The sequence below is a fragment of the Furipterus horrens genome, unplaced genomic scaffold (genome assembly GCF_987537825.1).
Source record: "Furipterus horrens unplaced genomic scaffold, mFurHor1.1.pri manual_scaffold_3, whole genome shotgun sequence".
Taxonomy (NCBI): domain Eukaryota; kingdom Metazoa; phylum Chordata; class Mammalia; order Chiroptera; family Furipteridae; genus Furipterus; species Furipterus horrens.
The window spans coordinates 171,796,646-171,817,434 of record NW_028327173.1 but is presented as its reverse complement, the minus strand read 5'-3'; the positions used below and the strand labels follow the sequence as shown (position 1 = coordinate 171,817,434).

The 20,789-nt window shown below is 40.6% G+C and overlaps 1 protein-coding gene and 1 long non-coding RNA gene across 2 annotated transcripts in view; one reads left to right on the top strand and one right to left on the bottom strand.

The window, feature by feature from the left end:
- Positions 1–4,445: 4,445 nt before the first annotated feature.
- LOC150016737 (uncharacterized) lies at positions 4,446–6,797 on the bottom strand. The gene is made up of 3 exons (XR_016509816.1): positions 6,543–6,797; positions 4,883–4,980; positions 4,446–4,486 (listed from the first exon to the last, which is right to left on the bottom strand). It is a non-coding gene; the product is annotated as an uncharacterized LOC150016737 (long non-coding RNA).
- CDKL1 (cyclin dependent kinase like 1) overlaps positions 6,589–20,789 on the top strand; it is a 42,084-nt gene continuing 27,883 nt past the window's right edge. Inside the window, exons 1-2 of the mRNA XM_090270845.1 lie at positions 6,589–6,917; positions 7,600–7,883. Coding sequence (XP_090126971.1) covers positions 7,716–7,883 — 168 coding nt within the window. The 5' untranslated portion in view covers positions 6,589–6,917; positions 7,600–7,715. The remainder of the gene's footprint in view (positions 6,918–7,599; positions 7,884–20,789) is intronic.

The following is a 20,789-nucleotide window of genomic DNA, read 5'->3' as shown; positions in this document are numbered from 1 at the left end:
AGGTCATATTAATTAGGGCTGGAAATATTTCATGTTGGCTGAGCCCACATATAAAGTCAAAGATGATAGGCTCTTATTTTATTTAAACGTATTTTCCAATATTTACATTGATTCACCAGGCTTTACTATCTCCAGATAAGGGGAAGTTATTTACATGTTTGGTTTTGTAACGTTTGGCAGTGACTGGTTAGGAAGAACTTGGCTGATACCTGGTTTCTCTTTAGGTTGTTGCGTATCAGGATTGGACCAGCAGTTCTGACTCACTGTCAGCTCCCTTGAGCATCTGAAGACAGAGCTGTCCTTAGTGTCACAACTCCATTCACCACTGGCAGAGCATGGGATTGGACCTAGGTGGAGTTGGGTTTGAAACCTGCCTTCAACCCTGGACAGGCTGGTGGCCTTGTCTACATTGACAAACCTCTCAGAGCCTCAGCTTCTTCTTTTATAAAATGGGCCACTTAATAATCCCAGCCAGTGAATAAATCCAACCATGTGGGATTGTTATAAAGATCAGAGATAATGTGGTTAATGAGCCTGAAACATAAGTGCCCCTAAATGGTAGTCATTAACTGCTTTCTTCTATGTGCCCTGGAAACTATTTCCTTTCCAAATCCATTTAAGGCAAGGAAAGTAAATTCAGGTATTTCTTCAAGCAGCTTTATAATGTTGTTTTAAAAATCACAGTGACTCAACTCCCTTTTCCTTATAGGAAACATAATTGGTGGGGAAAAAAAGTTCAAGCGTTGCCCCTGGGTTCAGCACTCAGATGAGGCCTTGGTGTTCTCCCAGAGTTCCGGAGGTTTGTTCTCCCAAATGTCAGGCTGCTCACAGATGAAGTTACAGAGCTACTGTGAGAAGGAAGCATAGTGATAAGATTCGTCTTCCAGGAATCTGAAAAAGGAGGAGGGTGCTACATTGTGCATTATCAGTATTTTAGGCCAACTCCCAATGCCCTATACATGAACTCAAAAATCCTGACAACCACCTTTCTGGGTTTGGTAGTATTAGCAACAGGGTCAGGAGCAAAGGTTCTGGAGTCAGACTGCCTGTGGATTCCCGCCTCACAGCTCGCCAGCTTTGTGTCCTTAGGGCAGTTACTTAACCCATTCTACAATAAAACTCTTTCCTCTTCTGAAACCTTGGGATAATACTGATGCCCCTTTCCTATTATTGTGGCAAGGCTCATGTGTAAAAGGCTGCTATCTTAGCATCCTGCCTACCACAAAGTAAGCACTAATTAAATATTGAACAGTTATTGCGGTGGTGGCTGTGTAGGCAATAGTAATTATCTTCCATAAGATCAAATAATAGTGAGAAAGCAGAAATCCTGGTCTTCTGACTCCAAATCCTAGGTTCCTTCTCTTACCATGTGTTATTCTACTGACTGTTTATTTCTTTTTTAGATGATTAAGATACCACAGTAATGTTGGTGTTATCCAGGGACGCTGAAGTATTTTCTCTAATTATGCAGAACTGCAAATAAAAGATCACTGGAAGTGGAAAACAAGTGTTTCATGCTGCTTTTGCACTTGCTTGAGAAAAAGAGCCCACATTGTTCAGCTTCCCAAGAACTACACTGCACAGGAGTTATAATTCTTTGATATCAAAATCCATGTCAGCCTTGCCAACTAAAAGTATTGCGGATATTTGATGCTATAGAGGCCATACAATCGTCTCTTTCAAATTTATTCTCTTAATCCAACTTCCCCTAAACAAAACAACTGGTGCAGCTGCAAGACACGCTAGCTTTCTGGTCCACTGCCTACCTTGGCGTAAATATCTGGTGCACTTTAACTACTACTGGGCTTGGCACAGTCCCAGGATCCTTGGGTACTGAACCATAGAGTTAATTTTCCAGACTCACTTTAGCCTGGTGTGAACTTCAGACAAGGTAGATCTGGAAAATTCATGTTGACTTTCCCACCTCATTTTAAAATATTTTTTTTAATTGTCAAAAAGAAACATTCACCAACATAAACCACATTCTGGGTCATGAAGCAAACCTCAACACATTTCAAAGAATTTAAATCCTATAAAGGGATTTCTCTGAAAACAATGGAATTACACTAGAAATCAGTAACAGAAAAATATATGGAAAATCCCCAAATAGTTGGAAATTAAACAACATACTTCAAAATAACCCACAGGTCAAAGAGGAAGTCTCAAGGGAAATTAGAAAATATTCTGAGCCCAGTTGGTATGGCTCAGTTGGTTGGAGCATTGTCCTGTGCACTGAAAGGTCACAGGCTCAATTCCCAGTCAGGCCACATACCTACCTGAGTTGCAAGTTTGCTCCCTGGGGTGGGAGGCAACCAACCAACGTTTCTCTCACATTCTCTCTCTCTCCCTCTCTCTCTTTCTCTCTTGCCCTCCCTCTGTCTGGAGTCAATAAATATATATTAAAAATTAAAATGGATCAAAATCACCTATTTAAATGTTAAAAAGTATATTTTGAGCTGAATGAAAGTGAAAATGCAACATATCAATATTTTGGGGATGCATTTAAAGTGGTGCTCAGAAGAAAATTTGTGACATTGAAGGCTTATATAGAAAAGAAGAAAGCTAAAATTAATGGTGTAAGCTTCCACCTTAAAAAAAAAACAACAAAAACAAAAGAAAAAGCAGCTAAAAAGAAAGCAAGCAGAAAGAAGAAAATAATAAAAAGATGAAATCAACAAAATTGAAAAACAGGAAAAACAGATGAAATAAATTAAATCAAAAGCTGTTTCTTTAAACCAAAGAACTTTTATATACAGGATGCATGGACCTGAACTAAGGGGGGAAGGGATTGCTGGAGGAAATGGAGGTTCTGGGTGGAAGAGGGCAAAGGGGAAAAAAGTTGGGACAACTGTAATAGCATAATCAATAAAAAAATACTTAAAAAAAAAAAAAGAAGAAGTAGTAGAGAGGAAAAGAAACTAACTGCAGTGAAGGCAACCTAAATCTCAAGGGTGACAATGAAAACAGATAGGGGCAGAGGTTCTCAATGGACCCAATGCTGCCCCCTGAGTGAATTTTGGAAATCTGTGGAAATGTTTTTGTCATGACAATGGTTGGGAGGCACTACTGCCAATAAGGGGGGGAGGGGGGGCAAAGTTTTCACATCTCTTGCAATACTCAGGATAATCCCATGCCCCCTCTCCCCTCCCAAAATGTGTCTTGTAGTCTACTTCCTTTCAAATAACTCATTAGGCCTCCCTACTTGTGAAAAACCTGATTACGATTATTTGAGCCTAGATACCAACTTCATTTTACAAGGAGTGTATTTTCTGCACAATTTTACCATATACTGAATTGTTCAGGAATGCAGCTACTACACAAACTGAAGGAAGGAAGAGAACACTTTTATGTAAAATTTTATAAGAAATTTCACCATTCTGAAAAACAATGCCACAGAAAATGCTGTTTCTAGTATTTAAATTGTTAAATACTGTGTATCTGCATAATATTTGTAGGCATCATCAACAAATACATTACAAGAGAGATTTGAAATGCTTTGGCAGAGTTGGAACCTAATATTAAACTAACAGACATGAAATTCAGGTTTCTCACTTATCAAAGTGACAGGGGAACTCAAGAGTTAAAGATTTTACCTTCAGTTACAGCTGATAGGCTTAAGTGATTAACACATGTTGAAAGCTGTTATTCCAGGAACTTGGAATACTGACTCCAGAAGATCAACAAGTAATTCAACCTTTGTGTTCCAGGACATCTGCAATTGAGCCATTGTATTCCAGGGAGGGAATGTCCAGGACACAGATAAAGACTGTTGATCAGCAGATGAAGATATACTAGGAAAATGACTGCAGAACTGCAACCTTATCTGATTAACCTTTTTCCAAACCCCTTACCTACCCTTTCCTTCTCTTTATAAAAAAATTGGCTTGAGATGAGATTTTAACATGATTTTTTTAGGGTACATAACCAGCCATCTTCTCAGATCACCAGCATCCGATAAAACACCCATAAAGATTTTTTTTTTAAAAGCTGTTTCTTTAAAAAGTCAATACAATTGATAAGCCTCAGTAAAACTGATACGGGAAAAAGAAGGAAAAAAATTACTAATATCAAGAATGACACAGGAAACACTCCCCTTGTCCTATAGACATTAAAAGAATAATAATGCAATGTTATTACAAATGAATAGCATTAAAGATAATAATGCATAATTATTATATATGAACAACTTTGTGGTCATAAATTCAAATATCTAGATAAAATAGGCAAATTCCTTGAAAGACAAAAACTACCAAAGCTCACTCAACAAGAAAAAGGTATACTGAATAGTCCTATATATATTTAAAGAAATAGAATTTGTAACTTAAAATATTTCAGTAATGAAAACTCCAGGCTCAGTTTGCTTGACTGGCAAATTCTACCAAATACATAAGGAATAAATAACAATTTAATATAATTATCTCCAGAAAATATTAGAGAAGGAAACACCAACTCATTTTATGAGATCAGCATTACCCTGATACCAAAACTAGAAAAAGATATTTCAAGAAAACTATATATCAATATATCTCAGTAACATTAATCCAAAAGTCCTCAATAAAGTATTGCTAATCAACTCCAGTAATGTATAAAAATGATAGAATATCATAATCAAGTTGGTTCTATCCCAGGAATACAAGGTTAGTTCAACATTTAAAAATCAATCAATATAATTCACTATATCAACAGACTAAATAAGAAAAATTATATGACTAAAAAAAGAAAAATCATACAGTCATCTCAATAGATGGGGAAAAGCATTTGACAAAATTCAACATCATTATTTTAAAAAACACCTCTTGCCCTAGCCAGTGTGGCTCAGTTGGTTAGAGCACTGTCCCATAACCAAAAGATTGTGGGTTCAATTTCCAGTCAGGGCACATACCTAGGTTGTGGGTTCAATCCCCAGTCTGGGTGTGTACAGTCCTTAGTCTGGGGGCTTCTCTCTCACATCGATATTTCTCTCTCTCCTTTCCTCTCTCTCTAAAAGCAATGAAAACATATCCTTGGGTGAGTATAACAGAAATAAAATAAAATGAAAAAATTGGAATTAAAGAGAACTTTCACAATCAAATAAAGGGCCTCTGTATTAGTTCAATTTGCTGCATAACAAATATCCCCAAAACGTAAATATCAAACATTTACTATCTTACAGTTTCAGAGGTCATGAACACAGATATGATTTAGCTAGGTGCCACTGGACTGAGGCCTCTCACAAGATCAACTTATTTATCAGCTGGGGTTCAGTCTCATTGGAAGGCTCACTGGAATGGTGGTGTGATCAGTGGGGAGGTCTACTTCCAAGCTTAGTCACATGGTCGTTGGCAGGATTCATTTTCTCACAGAATATTAGACTAGTGCCTAAGTAATTCCCAGCTGTTGGCTGGCAAAGATGCAGAGTAATTAGAACATTGCTGGTAGGAAGGTAAAATGGTACAGTCACTTTGGAAAACATTCTGGCAGTTACTTCACTAACATACTTATCAATGACCCAGAAGTACTCCTCCTAAGTATTATTTTCCCAAGAGAAATGAAAGCATGTTCACACAAAAGACCAGGCTGAATGTTTATAGTGGCTTGGCTTATGGTCACCAAAACTAGAAACAACTCAAATGTTCTTCAGCTGGGAATGGATAAATGAGCTATGGTACATCCATACAATGGAACACTACTCAGTAATAAAAAGGAACAAACTACTTATAAATGCAACAAAATGGATGACTCTCAAATGATTTATGTCAAGTGAAAGAAGCTCAGTTCTAAAGGTTACATAATGTATAATTCTATTGACATGATATTCTGCAAAAGGCAAAACTATAGAGACAGAAAACACATCAGTGGTTGCCATTTGCAAAAAATTTCTGGGAGTTTCACAGGCAACCCCTGGTCCACCCTTGGACTCCCTCATATGCTACTCCATTGTCAAGGCAGCCACCAGCCGCTCTCAACCAGCTCCAGCTCCTATCTGCCCCCTATCCTGATTTACATTCAGTGGCTTGCTGCTTGGCACGGGATTTGGTCCCTGTTTTATAGACAACATGTTCGTTTTTTCTCCTTGGGTATTACTTCCAAGGCCAACACCCACCTCAGTGCTAGGCAGATGAAATGGAATAGATGGTCAAGTATTGAGGCAGTCTGCCCAGTGGCAAATTACCTTATCTCATCATTTCCCCAGTTTTATTAACTTCCCTCCTTTGTGCTCAAACCTGAGCAAGTAGGAGCCAGCTGGGAGAAGGATGAGAATAAGGAATCTAAAACACGTTAGGTTCTGTAAGCCTCCATCTCGCACATCAGAAGCAGGGGCTGTAGTGGAACTCAACGGTCAAGGAGCACCTTCACTCTCCAAGCTAATGGAATGAAGTGCAGACCTTAATCCATTGCGGTCATACCGTCCCCTTCGTCTTTGCCTTTCTCTCCCAGTTTCCATTCATTCGTTCATTCATTCATCATTCACTGAGTGGATGCTACTGCCACTGATCAGGACAGACTCAGAAGCTTCCCTCAAGGTGTTTACAGTGTAGCAGAGAAAACGGGGGAGTAATCACAGTTGTTACGCAATGTGGGAACCGCTATATCCGTGATGTGTGAAAGTGGGGGCAAGGGGGTTCCTGGCGCAGAGGTCTTCCCAGCACACTCTGCTCCATCTGCGTTTTTCCCGGCCTGCCAGTCTGCAACCTTGCAGGCCTTCTCTCGCGGCCAAAGGACGTTAAGTGCAGGGCCCCAGGCGCAACTGCCGGAACAGCTCCTCCCGGGGCCCAGGACCGACCACCCATCAGGGCCCTTCCCCGCAGCAAAGACGGCAGCCGGGTCCAGCAGGGAGGCCGCGCACGGCGGCCCCGCCCAGGACAGCCCGGGCGGGAGCCAGTTCCCATAGGGATCGCGGGCCCGCAGGCGAGCGGAGCCGGGCGGGAGCCAGCAAGGTGGGTGCAAGGCCCGGCCGAGCAGCCGCTGCACCGCGAGGCCCGGGTCGCGAAGGAGGGCTGGCCGGGTCGGGTGGGACCGGCCGCCACGTGGCTCTTCTCGAAGCTGCGCGGCGCCGGCCGGGGTGCCAGAGGGAGGCCAGGGCGAGGTTGGCGGCGTCTGCCCGCGACGGCGAGTCAGCAGCCGGGCGGGAGAGGTGGCCGCGCGTAGCGGCGGCGGGTAGGCAGGGCCTGCTCTTCGCCGAGCTCCAGGCCTGCGCCCCTGGGCGGGCGGCGGGGCGGGGGCCCGCGGCGGGCGCCTCTCTGGGCCGGGTCTCCGCTCCGCCGCAGCCTCGCCGCCACCCCCGTGGGGAGCCGGGCGGTGTCTTCTTGCTGCAAGGAGATGAGACCCGAAATTAGAACCGAGGAAGCCCCTTAGCCTTCCTCGACTTCCAGCCAGCTCATGTGTCTTAGATCGGATGAAATACAGTATAACGTTAAAAAGATAGATGACCTTACAACTCGGTTCGTTTTAGGATGATGGGTTACATTTTAACTTGCAGGGTATATAAAACAGAGGGTTAAATGGGTTACCTAACTGTAGGCTGTCATTCGGTCACGTTGCCACTGCTGAGGTGGGGCGAGGTTTTAAAGCTGTGGGTCAGTTCCTAATTCTTGAACAGGTGCTGTTGTTCTGTTCTAGGTCCTTGACAGAGACCCATTGTTGAGTACGGCCCCAGTGCAGTCTGTTCGTGCCAATATTTTGCAGACAATTTTCAAACTATGTGAAGATTCCTTTTAAGAAGATATTCCTCTGTGATGGAGAAGTATGAAAAAATTGGGAAAATTGGTGAAGGATCCTATGGAGTTGTTTTCAAATGCAGAAACAGGGACACGGGTCAGATTGTGGCCATCAAGAAGTTTCTGGAATCAGAAGATGACCCTGTCATAAAGAAAATCGCCCTTCGAGAAATCCGCATGCTCAAGGTAATGGATTCTTTCAAGTGAATTTTCGGGGACTAAAAATTGGAGCCATGTTATGTTGTATAAATGCCTTGAGATGTGGTTACATTTCCTTCCTTACTGAACTTTTGTCCTGTGACACAAATGGAATGTCTGTGCACAAATCACCAATTATGGAATGAACTAGAAACCAGAAGTGTGAATGCAGGCGATGTGGTATTCACTTTCAGAGATGCTATGGGATATTTTGTTTTTCTTCCCAATAGCTTTTCTTCTATGTCACCTGTAGATCTAATTCTTCAAGAGACATCCACTTTGATAGTTCAAGAACATACCACAACTCAGTTCTGTTAGCATTCATGATTTTTAAACTCTGAGGTGATCTTCTGTTGATGTTCTCAGTCCATTAAGAGAATTCATCATTCACCTGTTTTCAGATTGCTAGGAAGCTGACAGGTTTTCATTACACCTCACATTTATCTGTCGCTGGACATCATAATGTCCTGTCTCGAGAAGGATTCTTCTCAAAGAACTGAAATGAGCACTTTAAAAATGTTTATTAGTTAACCCTAGAACACCGTGATATTAAAGGGGGGGGGGTGTTACAAGCTAAAAGCTTTTGTCCTCTAATGGAAGAGGTTTTTTTTCTGAATTTCGGTGGCGATAAATCCCAAACCACAAGGTAGACATGTAATGAATGCAGTGGGGGTTAACTTGGTTTCAAATAGTTAAGGTCTGTGTTCTGACACATTGACTAAACTATATGACAAGGAAAGAGCAACTCATGGGAGATTAGTGGGACACTTGGGATTTTCTCTTATTCCAGCTTCTCCATCTTCTCCCGGCCTCTCTAAAAGTCTTCTTTTCCCCATGAATTGAGTATGTGGGGTATCTATGGATAAGGACCCTGAATAGGGAGCAGCAGCAGGCTTTGGATAAAAGTGAGTGGATAATAACACTTTCTCTGTTTGGACTGAGGATGTTCTTTACCAGCAAGGTATCTATTCTAATTAAAAAAAACAAACATTTCCAACCTCCTCCCTTTCTGAAATGATCCCCTAGGAAGGGGTGAGGCTAGCAGTGTTTGCCCATCCCACCCCCTGGTCCCTCTGCCCTTCCCCACCCTTTACACAGGGAGAGAGTCTCACCATTTCTCTTGGGCTGGTGGGCAGTTTTTCACTTTCTCAGGCTTTCCTAGAGGAAAAGTGATAATTGTATTTCAAAGGGTTCCTTTACTCCAAAGAAAAGAAAATTTCCTTATAGTGGAGAGAGACTTTTTCTGATTCCGAAGGTCACCTGTGACAGCCTCTCTGAAATCTCTCACCACTCTTTAGTGATATTGAGTTTACAGGCGTGTCTCTCTTAATTAATGAGTTCCCTCTAGGATGGGGACCTCGCCTCTATATCTCTGTATCAACTACTTGGCATGTAGTAGGCTTCCAATAAGTGTTATCGTTGGATGTTTTTAAAGAGGTTAAAAAAAATAAGGTCTTAGGAAGGTAGGTATTGCCAATAAATTAGGAAGTCAGATGTGCTCTCTTGAATAACTGAATATTGATTTGCTCTGAAGGATAGAGTTGTTATTTGTATAAGGTGATGGGACTAGATTTCTGTAGAGACTGTTTCTTTAAGCCCTGACTTCTCAGAATTCTGTGATATTCCTAACATATAATGGCTATGTATTAAATATTTGCTGAATAAATGAATTGAGGGTATGTTAACTAAAGTCATGTTTTTCCATTTACTTTCTCCGTAAATACTTATGGAGTCCCACTGTGCCTAAAACAATGTTTACACCAAGCTATAAACCCTGTCTTTCAGACCCTTAAGTTGTGGCAGGGAAGTAATTCCCCCTGGGCTCTCACTCAGGATAGACTTGGGTTCCTAATGGGCAGGGCCTGTGTCATTTACCTTGTGTCCCCATACTTGGCAAGACCCTTCTAAATGTTTGTTGAATAATGAAAATAAATTGTTATGAGGCACATTTGAATTAGACTTTGAGATGTTTAGGGAGGCATGGAATGAGAGAGAAAGTATTCAGGGCAGATAGTCTGTCCTAGGAAAAGGTGCATAGTAGAAAGCAGTGAATTGAGAGAGCACTGATAATAACCCCAATGTCTTGACCAAGATGCATGCTGTGTGCTAGCAGGTTGGGTAGAGAAGGGAAGGAAAGGAAGCCAGGGTTCAGTGGGAGGGAGTGTGAGCATTTTCTGGGAACACAGGTCTGGCCCTGGAATGTGATGGTTAGCATAGAACTGCATGTACCTCCCAGGTGGCCTTTGGGGTTTGGAGCCTGACTCCAGGGCACATGTTGTGGCTCAGTGACTCACTGAGTTTAAGTTCCTAGGGTTTTCCTTGAACATCCCTCACAGAGCTAGGAGCTTCAATGATTCCTGCTAAGGTCAGGAACTAGGAGGTAGGAGGACTAAGGCTGAAGGTATCCCGTTGACCTTGGCCAGAGCAGGCAAGGACAGGCAAGTGCTGATTGCCTGACTGCTCCCACTATGGTAGGGAAAGCTAGAAATATCTGTCAGGACCAGATGTAGAAAACTGAATGCCAGACTAAGAAGTTTGGATTTCTCCTAAAAAGAAGGGAAGCTGGTCAAGATGCTTTTTAGAGAGCTGTCATCTGTGGATTTTTGGAATTCATGGGCCAGTTATATTTCAAAAAAATTTGTTGTTGTTTTTATAGATTGGGATAGGGTTGTCAGCATTTAAAAAAACCAACTACCAACTACTATCACCATTGCTTCATAAAAGAAAAACATTGTAATATATATTTTTTTTAACTAGAAAAGACCCGATTTTAGAAAAAACCACAGTCTTCCCAAAAGAGAGAAATTGACAACTACAAATAACATTTATATACATTTGTTTCTCTGGTGTATGTGAATGCACATGTATAATTGTGTGTGTATGTGAGTATGTGTGTTTCATTGCCCTTATTTTTCTTATTTGCAATCCATTGATGAAAATGGTGACATCATTTGTTTTGTGAGGCCTAAATCTCATGAAACTAAACACTACGTCTGGGAACAAAAAGATTCCCCAGATCAGATAATGCCCTGTTTAATAGGATCTCTATCTGATGCAACAAAACACTAATAGTACAAAAGAACAGAATGGTTTCTTGGATTTTGTAATAGAATTTGTCCTGTATCAGTCCTCGGAGAAGTCCTGTGTGTCTGTTCTTGAAACCGTATATTTAACAATTTAAAGCAGAGCCCGATAGTTGCTGTTGGACTCTTTAAAATATTTGTTTCCTCTTAAGCAGATGATTGTAGGAGTGAATTGTCCAGCAATTGATTGTGTAATTCTTAAGACAGCATATCTATTCTACAATGAAAATGTAGCTATATATTAGTAAATGCTTTTTTTCTTTTCTTTTTTTTTAATCCTCACCCGAAGATACGTTTATTTTTTATTTTAGGGAGAGGAAAGGAAAGAGAGAAACAGTGATGTGAGACAGAAACATTGATCCGTCACCCTCCGCATGTGTCCTTACTGAGGATCAAACCCACAACCTAAGTATGTACCCTGACTGGGAGTTGAACCCGGAACCTTTTGGTTTACGGGACAACGCTCCAACCAACTAAGCCACACCAGTCAGGGAATTGTTAGTAAATGCTTTCGAGGATGATAATATTATCAAGAGATCTGTTGTGCCAATATTTTTAGAAAACATTTTTTTTCTGTTGAAACACTTTTTGAATAGCATTATTTTTGGCGATTTGAAAAAAATGGGTGATACATTTTTATGAGAAAAATTTAGTATTTGTACTACTAACCTGCTTCTTAAACTAAGTGTAATTCTCTCTTCACCAAGAGGTCCTACTGCAGTCAAACGTTTAATGTTTTAATTTTGAATTATATTTTATCCAAGTGTGTGTTTGTTTGTCAAACTCATTTTCCATTGTGAAAATAAAAAGGGGAAAAAGTCAGTATTTTAGCTAGTGCTTTGATAAAACACCTGTGCATAATACAGTTGACATGTTCATTTGGCAAGTTTTACAGAACTCTTGCCAAGTACCAGGCACTATTCTTGGCCTCTTTTCTCATAGAGAAGGAGAGACTGAGAGTAAACAAATAATGATATGTCAGGTGCCAAAAAATAAAACATGATAAGGGGGAGAGAGTAATGGAGGGGCTTGTCTTTTATTTAGGGTGGTTAGGAAAAGCCTTTCCGAAGAGAGACTAGAAGGCAACGTGAAGGGATGGTTCACGTAGCTTTCCGGGGGTCATAAGCATTCCAGACGAAGGGATTAGGTACCAAGGCCCCAAAGCAGGATCAAGTGATGTGTTCTATGCATGTTCTGGTGTGTTCTAGGAGGAAGAAATATGTGTCTGGAGCAGAGTAATTAAGGTTGAGGGTTATAGGCAATGAAGTTAGAGAGGTAAGGGGTCAGACATGAGGACCTCATGGACCACAGTAGGGACTATGAATTTTACTGTGAATGAGATGGGAGCCATCAGAGCATTATGAGTAGAGGGAAGCCTCGGAACATCTTATATCCTTGAAGGGTTACTCTAGCTGCTGGTTGCTCCAGCTTCACAATCAGGAAGGTCATTTAGAAGACTGGTAGAATAATCCAGGTATGAGATGATGGGGTCAGAGTGGTAATGGTGGGGTTTGTCAGATTCTAGGTTTATTCTGAGAGAAAAGCACATATGAGTCTGGTGGTTGGATACAGAACCAAGAATGACTCTAGCTGGACATGAATGACTGGAAAAACAAAGAGATGGGGAGGCTGAAGTACAAATTTTGTGGAAAGGAAATCAAGAGTTTGATTGTGGATGTGTTAAGTCTGGGATGTGAATTCAAGGAGACTGTAAAGTGGGCAAATAAACAAGTCTGGCATAAAGGGGAAAGTCCAGGTCTCAGATATTAAGTTGGGAGACATCAACACAGAAGTGGTACTTGAAGCCATGAGACTGGGTCACCATAGGGTATGGAGACACCAGTACCAAAGACTGAACGCTGGAATGAGGGAATGGTCAATGGTGTCAAAGGTCATCATTAGTATAGACTTAGAATTAGGCATTGGCTTTGAAAATGTGAGGGTCGTTTGAGATCTTGCAAGAGCTGTTTGGGGGCAGTGGTAGGAATGAGAGCTTCATCAAAGAGGGTTCAAGAGAGAATGACGACTCTTTTTCAGCATTTTATCATAAAAGGAAGCTGAGAAATAAGGCAGCAGGCACTTGGAAGGATGTGGGGTCAAGAGAGTTTTTGTTGCTGCTGTTTTTAATATGGGAGAAATAAGTATATTTGTATGCTGATGGTATTAATCTAGTAAAGAGAACGTGATAGTGTTGAAGGAAGGGAATTTCCGGGGCCATGACATTGGGTTACTAATCTGGACCATGACCAAAAAACATAGCTATAATAGCATAATAAAAGACCAATTCTTGGACCAGCTAGGAGATTAGGCTACCTCTTAATTTTATTTGAAATGTTACTAGGTTCTTTACAGACATTATCCTTAATCTTTATGTAACAAGAACCACAACTATCTTCAAACTATGGGTGTAGGAGTTCTGCCACCAGCATGTACAACATCTTCTATTTACATATGACCCATGAACTGTACAGGAAAGAATTCAACCCCTTTTCATGCCTGGGATTCAAGCATATAAAGATATTTTGGATAGATGGTAGGATAGTCATGACAGAAACCAGGTGTTAGAGGGGGACAAAGTCCCTGAAAGAAAATCACCTTAAATCAAGATGTATGGCATGAGAGGCTGGAGTCATCACAGGCCCTGTGATGGGAAGTGGCCACTCTTTCTGCATAAAGTAGGTGACTGTACTTGAACCCAGCCCAGCCCCTTGGGGAATAACTACGTGATCAACAAGAAAAGAGCTGTGGTTTCAAAACAAACACAAACTAACCAACCCAGAGTAATTGTACAACTGAGGTGCCAAGACACTATGATGCTGAACCTTCTCCCTGTGGAATGAAGGTGGTAGAACCATTGGAAAAGGAGCAAAGAATCCCAATCAGCAGTGGCGGAAAGAGTAGATACTTGCAGGAGTTGATGTGAAAGACAAGACAGTACCGCTGTGAGGTGTCTGGGTACACCTTCCGTAGTGTGGGAGGTGAGACTGGGCCTTAGAGAAGATCAGACCAACAATAGTCAAGGGCTGAAAGCAGCAGCTAGGACATTGTGGCAACTCACCCTTCAGAAGAGAAGAAAAATGAGAAACAGCAAGGAGAAGGAATCACATATTATCATTTGGTCACCCAGTACACTTGAGCGAAGTGCCCTGTATCCTTACACAGGATGCACAAATTACACTTATACAACCTTAGAGGGTAAGTATTGTTATCCCATTTTACAAATGGATTTGGGATGGTTAATGATTTGCCAAGTCCATGCCCTGCCGCTCCCACATATCAGAACCATGATGCTACACCGCACACCACACTCTGAAGTCTCCCCATGACTGGTCCTCGGGTTCATCCTGCCCTTGCTCCATCAGGGCCTTAGTTGTGGCACTCGTGACTTCCATGGGTGCCTGGGTGCAGATTCTTACTGAAATAGCAGTTCTTTCCAACTCTCATTCCTTCCATGTAGCTTATTTTAGAAGGCAAAAAGTTAGGAGTTTACTACCAACAAAGATAAGAATAACCATGGGGGAAAATGTCCATTAAAAACTTTACTATAATATAAACATTGCAGCATAACACGCACATTCTTCATGAAAGCAGTATCACTTAAGATACACAAATGGCATCATCTTACTGGCAGAAAGTAGCAACAATTTGAAATGACTTCAGATGAAAGTCAAAGAAGAAAGCGCCAAAGCAGGACTGCATTTGAACATCAAGAGACAAAAATTATGACTACAGAAGAAATACACAATAAAGACATTGAAATTGTTAAAGATTTTGCCTACCTTGGTTTAGTCATAATTCAAATGGAGACCGCAGCCAAGAAATCCAGAGGAGACTGAAACTCGGAAGGCAGCAATGGAAGAATTAAGAAAGGTCACCAAGAACAAAGATGTATCATTAGAGATCAAGGCTAAGATCATCCACACCCTCATACTCAATGACTATGTAGAGATGTGAAAGTTGAACAGTAAAGCAGGCTGATAGAAAAAAATAGATTCATTTGAAATATGGGGTTAGAGGAGAGATCTACATCCACCTTCCAGAAAGAGGAAAAAGTAGGTCCTAGAGCAAATTAATTCTAAAACATTACTGGAAGCAAAAATGACAAAACTGAAGCTGCTGTACTTCGGGCACATCCTGAGAAGGCAGGGCTCTTTGGAAAGGTCACTAATGCTGGGAAAAACAGAAGGCAGTAGGAAGAGAAGAAGCTCAACTATGAAGTGGATTGACTCCATCAAAGAAGACACAGGCCTGAGTCTCCAACTGAGCTGGGCTATTTAGAGCAAAGCATTGTGGGCACAAGTCATCCATAGGGTCACCAGGACTCAGAGCTGACCCCATGGCATATAACACACACACACACACACACACACACACACTCTCTCTTTCTCTCTCTCTCTCACTGCCCCCAAAGTGTATACACACGTATATAGTGTATTTGTGGTATAAAAATTTCTTTGGGAGGTGATGAGGAAAATATGTGTAAAAATACTTATTTGGGGGACAGATATGAAAAAAAAATGGCTCCTATGATATGGGAAGGTGAGAATCTTGAGTATGTACTTTGTGGTCATAAACAGTAATAACCACTGAATGTTCAGAGCGTCTGTCTTTTTCCCACTGTCCCTCACTTTCAGTAACCTTCCAGTGAGGCTGTGGGCTGTGTGACTGCGCAGGGACAGGAGCCAGAGTTGGGAACTGCAGTTTCTAATATGGCTCAAAGCTGTTGGGTGACCTTGGGTAAGCTTCAGTGCCTCCTGGAACCTGGCCCACCTTGTTGCCATAATTTATGTCTCTGTTTGGCATTGCTTTGCTGACTTTTTCACTGAGGGGAGCAAAGTGCTCTTGGGCCATACACCTACGCAATCAAGCCACCTTAAGGCTGCAAAGACAAGAAAGCAGAGAGTTAAAAAGAGCAGTAAGTAGACTGCATGGCCACTGTGGAAAGTGGTATGGAGTTACCTCAAAAAATTAGAAATGGAACTGACTTATGACCCAATGATTCTACTTCTGGAACTTCATCTGAAGAAACCCAAAACACTAATTTGAAATGATATATGCATTCCTATGTTCATTGCAGCGTTAGTTACAATTGCCAAGATTTCAAAGCAGCCCAAGTGCCCATCAGTATATGAGTGAGTAACAAAATAGCTGTGGTACATTTACACAGTGGAATACTACTCAACCATAAAAAAGAAAACAATCTTACCTTTTGGGACAGCATGGATGGACATGGAGAGTATTATGCTAAGTGAAATAAGCCAGTCATAGAAAGATAAGAACTATGTGATTTCACTTATATGTGAAATATAACAAACAAGATCAACTAATAAAGAAAATAGAAACAGACTCAGATATAGAGAACAGACTGACAGCCGTCAGAGGGGAGGGGTGTTAGGGGCTAGGTGAAAAAAGTGAAGGGATTAAGAAAAAAATGGAACTCATAGACACAGACAACAGTATGGTGATTACCATAGGGAAAAGGGGGATAATACAATACACAGATGATGTATTATAGAATTGTATGCCTCTAACTTATATAATTTTATTAACCAGTGTCACCCCAATAAATTTAATTAAAAAAAAAGAGCAGTAAGGCAGGAGAGAGAAACACACAGGTGGGAAGGCAGAAAGGTGGGATTTAAACATGGGTGCTAATACCAAAGGGAGGTGCTGGAGATGAAGCAGTTCACACAATCTGCCCTAAGACGTTCACTGCTTTAAGATATCAGACCAGAAATATTGCTGGGAAAATTACTATCCTGGTGACAGTAACGTGCAGTGGGAGGTATGACTGTCAAGGTTCTGGTTATCCAAGCACTTATTACGTGCTTAATCCCATGTACTTCACACCAAGACCCCATTCCACTAAATGCTAACAGCACCGTGTATGTAAATGCTCCCTAGTACTAGAATCTAATTAGAGCTTTCATATTTTTAAAGGCTTCTGCTTCCCCAGTATTAGTTGAATAATATTTCCCAATTCAATATAAGTCTCAATGGAAAATTCTGTGACTTCTTTACAAATTTAAATCCTGTTGTTAACTGATGCTAATTTCTAGGTCCTGTATCTTCAAATTGTCTGGGTGGCTGGCTGGAATGCGTTAGTAACATTTCTGTAAATTGTTTTAGCTATGTTCAGCATTCTCTGTTATGGCTTATGAGGTTACAGACCACACTGATCACATACATGAGTGGCACAGGCTGAATGTAAGACAAGGTGGACAGCTGGAGACTAGGGCAGACTGGAGACTCATGCCTCTTGCAAAGTGGGTGGCCACTGCCTGGCTTTACAGACTGCAAGTCAGGTGTTAGATTTTCAGTCTTTCTTTAAAAATTGAGAAATCAAAATTTTATGTAAAATTTCCTGGATTTTCCCCCTCAACTTTTTGTTTTGAAAGCATTTTCAAAATATATAAAAGTGGAAAAAATAGTACAATGAATACCTACATACACTTATTTAGGCTCGTTAAACAGTTGTTAGAAGTCTTCATTTTCTGTCTGTCTCTGTCACTCAGACACACACACACACACACACACACTGTTTTTGGCTGAATTTTTTTTCTAAGTATGCAGTATAAATCTCCTAGAACAAAGGCATTCTTCTATGTAACTGCGACATGACTTCTACACTCAAGAAACTTACCACTGATGCAACATTATGATCTAATATATAGCCTGTGTTCAAATTTCTCATATTGTCCCAATACTAGTTATATAACTATATGTGTAATTTTATATACAATATATATTTGAAAATCCAGGACCTAATCAGTGACCATACATTGCATTTAGTTGTCATGTCTCTCTAGTGTTCCTTTAATTTAAAACAGCTCCCCAACTTTTTAATTCTTTTTTTGGGGGGGGGGTGGTGTTTCTTTCATGATATGGCATCTAGGCGAATAGTTTTGTAGAATGTGCCTGAACATAGGTAGTGTGGCTGTTGCCACATGGTCTGATACAGGATAAATGTTTTCAGCAGGACTACTATGTGGATGGTGATGTGGCCATCACACTAGTTCTCCTCAGGAAGTACAGGATGTCAGTTTGTCCCATAATTAGTGCTCTCAGTCTTAATCTCGTGGCTAAGATGGGTCTGCCATATTTTTCAATTGTAAAGAAACATTTTCCCCTTTATAATTAGTAACTACTTATTTGGGGGTTATAATTTGAAACTGTGTGACTACCTTGTTTCCCAGTAACTTTTACCCACTGATCCTTGCCTCATTCAGTTATAATAAGAGGTATTGAAAAATGGTGATTTTTAACAATTCTTTCAACTATATTCATTAGTTACAATTTTTGGTAAAAAGAGATAGTTTTCCTTCACCTCCCCAACACCACCTCATACATCTATTTTCTAGCATTACTGTGAATTCATGGAGTTTTTTCAACATGTTAGAAACCATCACTGCCATTATTCTTATTGATTCTCAGATTGCACACATTTGGCCACTTGGGGCTCCTTGGATCCAGGTCTTTTGTCTGACAGATGCCCATCATTCCTTAAGTACCTCTTTACTACGTATGTGCACAACAAAATGTCTCAAGTGCATCCTGATGCAGCTATGCAGTCAGACACTTCTCCAAGGATTTTCATTTTAGTGAAAATGAAATCTGACTTGAAAACATTGACAAGTAATTTTTTAAAAATTTTTTCAAACATCATTCAAGCCAAACAAAACACATTTACAGATAGTGGTTGGCCTGCAGGCTTAGTTTGGGGCCTTCAGGTTATATAGCTTTCATGACATGCTGATGTTGTCATTAGAGAATGGCAGATCTGGTCCCTTGCTGTCTGTTAGTAGTATATATATAGGTATTGGCAGTTTATGGAAACTGGTTGTCAACAGCATGGAAGACAAAGCAGAGCATTTCCTTGCCCACACTGACAGAAACCAAACAGTCCCCTTATTATCATCCCACCTTATTTGTTCAACAAGTGGAGACCTGTTTAATTTTATTTTTACAAGATAACATACTGACTGCAAATAGTAACAGACTGTTTTGTTTATTTATTGGAAGTTTTTTTTGCCTTAGCTTATAATGTGTTTATCTAGAAAGATTGTATTCCTGCTGTGTAGTGAACTCCTAAGTAATAAAGCTGCCACGCAAATACTTCAAGAACAAAAGAAGCAGAAATCAACAAGCTGGCTCATTACCTTCTTAAAGACTCCCAGTTTGTCAGGAGATTAAGCACATACCACCATCTGCCCTAAATGCTCCTCCGCACATCCTGCCACACACCTGAGACTCTAGAAAATAAAATAGCGTAGAGCAGGAGGAGGCAGAATAAGGGATTTTATAATACCACTGATAAAAATAAATTTTGCTATTGCTTTTCTTTACCAGTTAAATTATTTTTATTTCCAACAAATAAAATTTATGGGTAGACAACCTTTACTCTCTATAGGGTGGGGCAAAAGTAGGTTTACAGTTATTCATAGTGAAAATAATACAATAATTAATAAATAATAATACAAGAATGGAACTGTGCTGTGCATAGTCACGACTGTAAACCTACTTTTGCCCCACTCTGTATTGCTTTTATAAACCACAGTAGAAGTAGTACCTTTTTTTTATTGATTTGAGAGTGAGAGAAAGAGAGAGAGAGAAGCATCAATTTGTTGTTCTACTTATTTATTCACTCACTGGTTGCTTCTTGCATGTGCCCTGACCAGGGATCAAATCCACAATCTTGGCATATTAGGATGATGTTCTAACCAACTGAGCTACCCAGACAGGACAGAAGGTATACTTTTTATATGGAATGGAAAGTTTTTTAAATGGGCCAGGCTTGTGTCTTTAACTTTAAATTTTTTTACTGTTTTAATTCACCTTTTTATTTGGCAGGATTGATGTGTTAGGCCACAAATTTGCTTTCAATGGGCATATTTTCTTACTAATTTTTAACCTTCTTTATTACTTATTAACTTTAAAAGCACTGTAGTAAAAATGCTGTTGGATAAAGTCGCCTGGTTAAAAATCTTTAAACTCCATTCCTTATGTTGTTGTTGTTAGAATAACGAAAGGCAAGTTTCTAAATCAACTGATGCTATCAACCGTATGTAAAAAACCAAACAAATAATTTGTTTAATGACTATCAGTACATTGCTGCATTCATTTTTGGCTGTGTCATTGTCGATTTTCATTTTGATCACATTTGTACTATCGCTTCTTTCCTGGTGCTTCTTATACACTTTATTAGTCACAGTAAAACAGATTCCGCATCCACCGTGCACATTCTTAGCCTGTGTTGGGTCCAGACAGGAATCCAGAAGAGATCACGGCCCAAGTCTCTGGCCAGAGCACCAGCCCGGCACATTCTGTTCTGTCCCTGTTGTCTACAGCGAACCTGAAATAAATAAACTTCAGGCCCTCCTCTACCTTCCCACCACGATCCAGCTTTTTCAATACTCCTCCACTCCATACATCACACCCTTTCTTCTCTAGTCATCCCTGAAACAAAACATTAGCCAAGGTATCTACCATGGGGCTTCTCGGGATTTGGAGGAAATGTGGGATCAAGGCAGCCAGCCTTCCTTTCCCAAAATTTGAGAGACTTACACAAGGATTCCTCAGCAACCCCATAATGGCTGTGGGATATTTCCCTCTAGGCTGGAGATGGTAGTAATAATTAAATAGCTTTTAAATAATGAAAATAGCTTTTCCTTCCCCACAGCTGATGTATTAACTAGCTCTCTGAAACTAACTTTAAAAATCTCTATCTTGGGCTCTCACAAAGCCCAGACATGGAGAAAGTGGCAGCAGGGGTTGAAGCAGCGGCCGAGGTGGCGGCGACAGAGCCCAAATT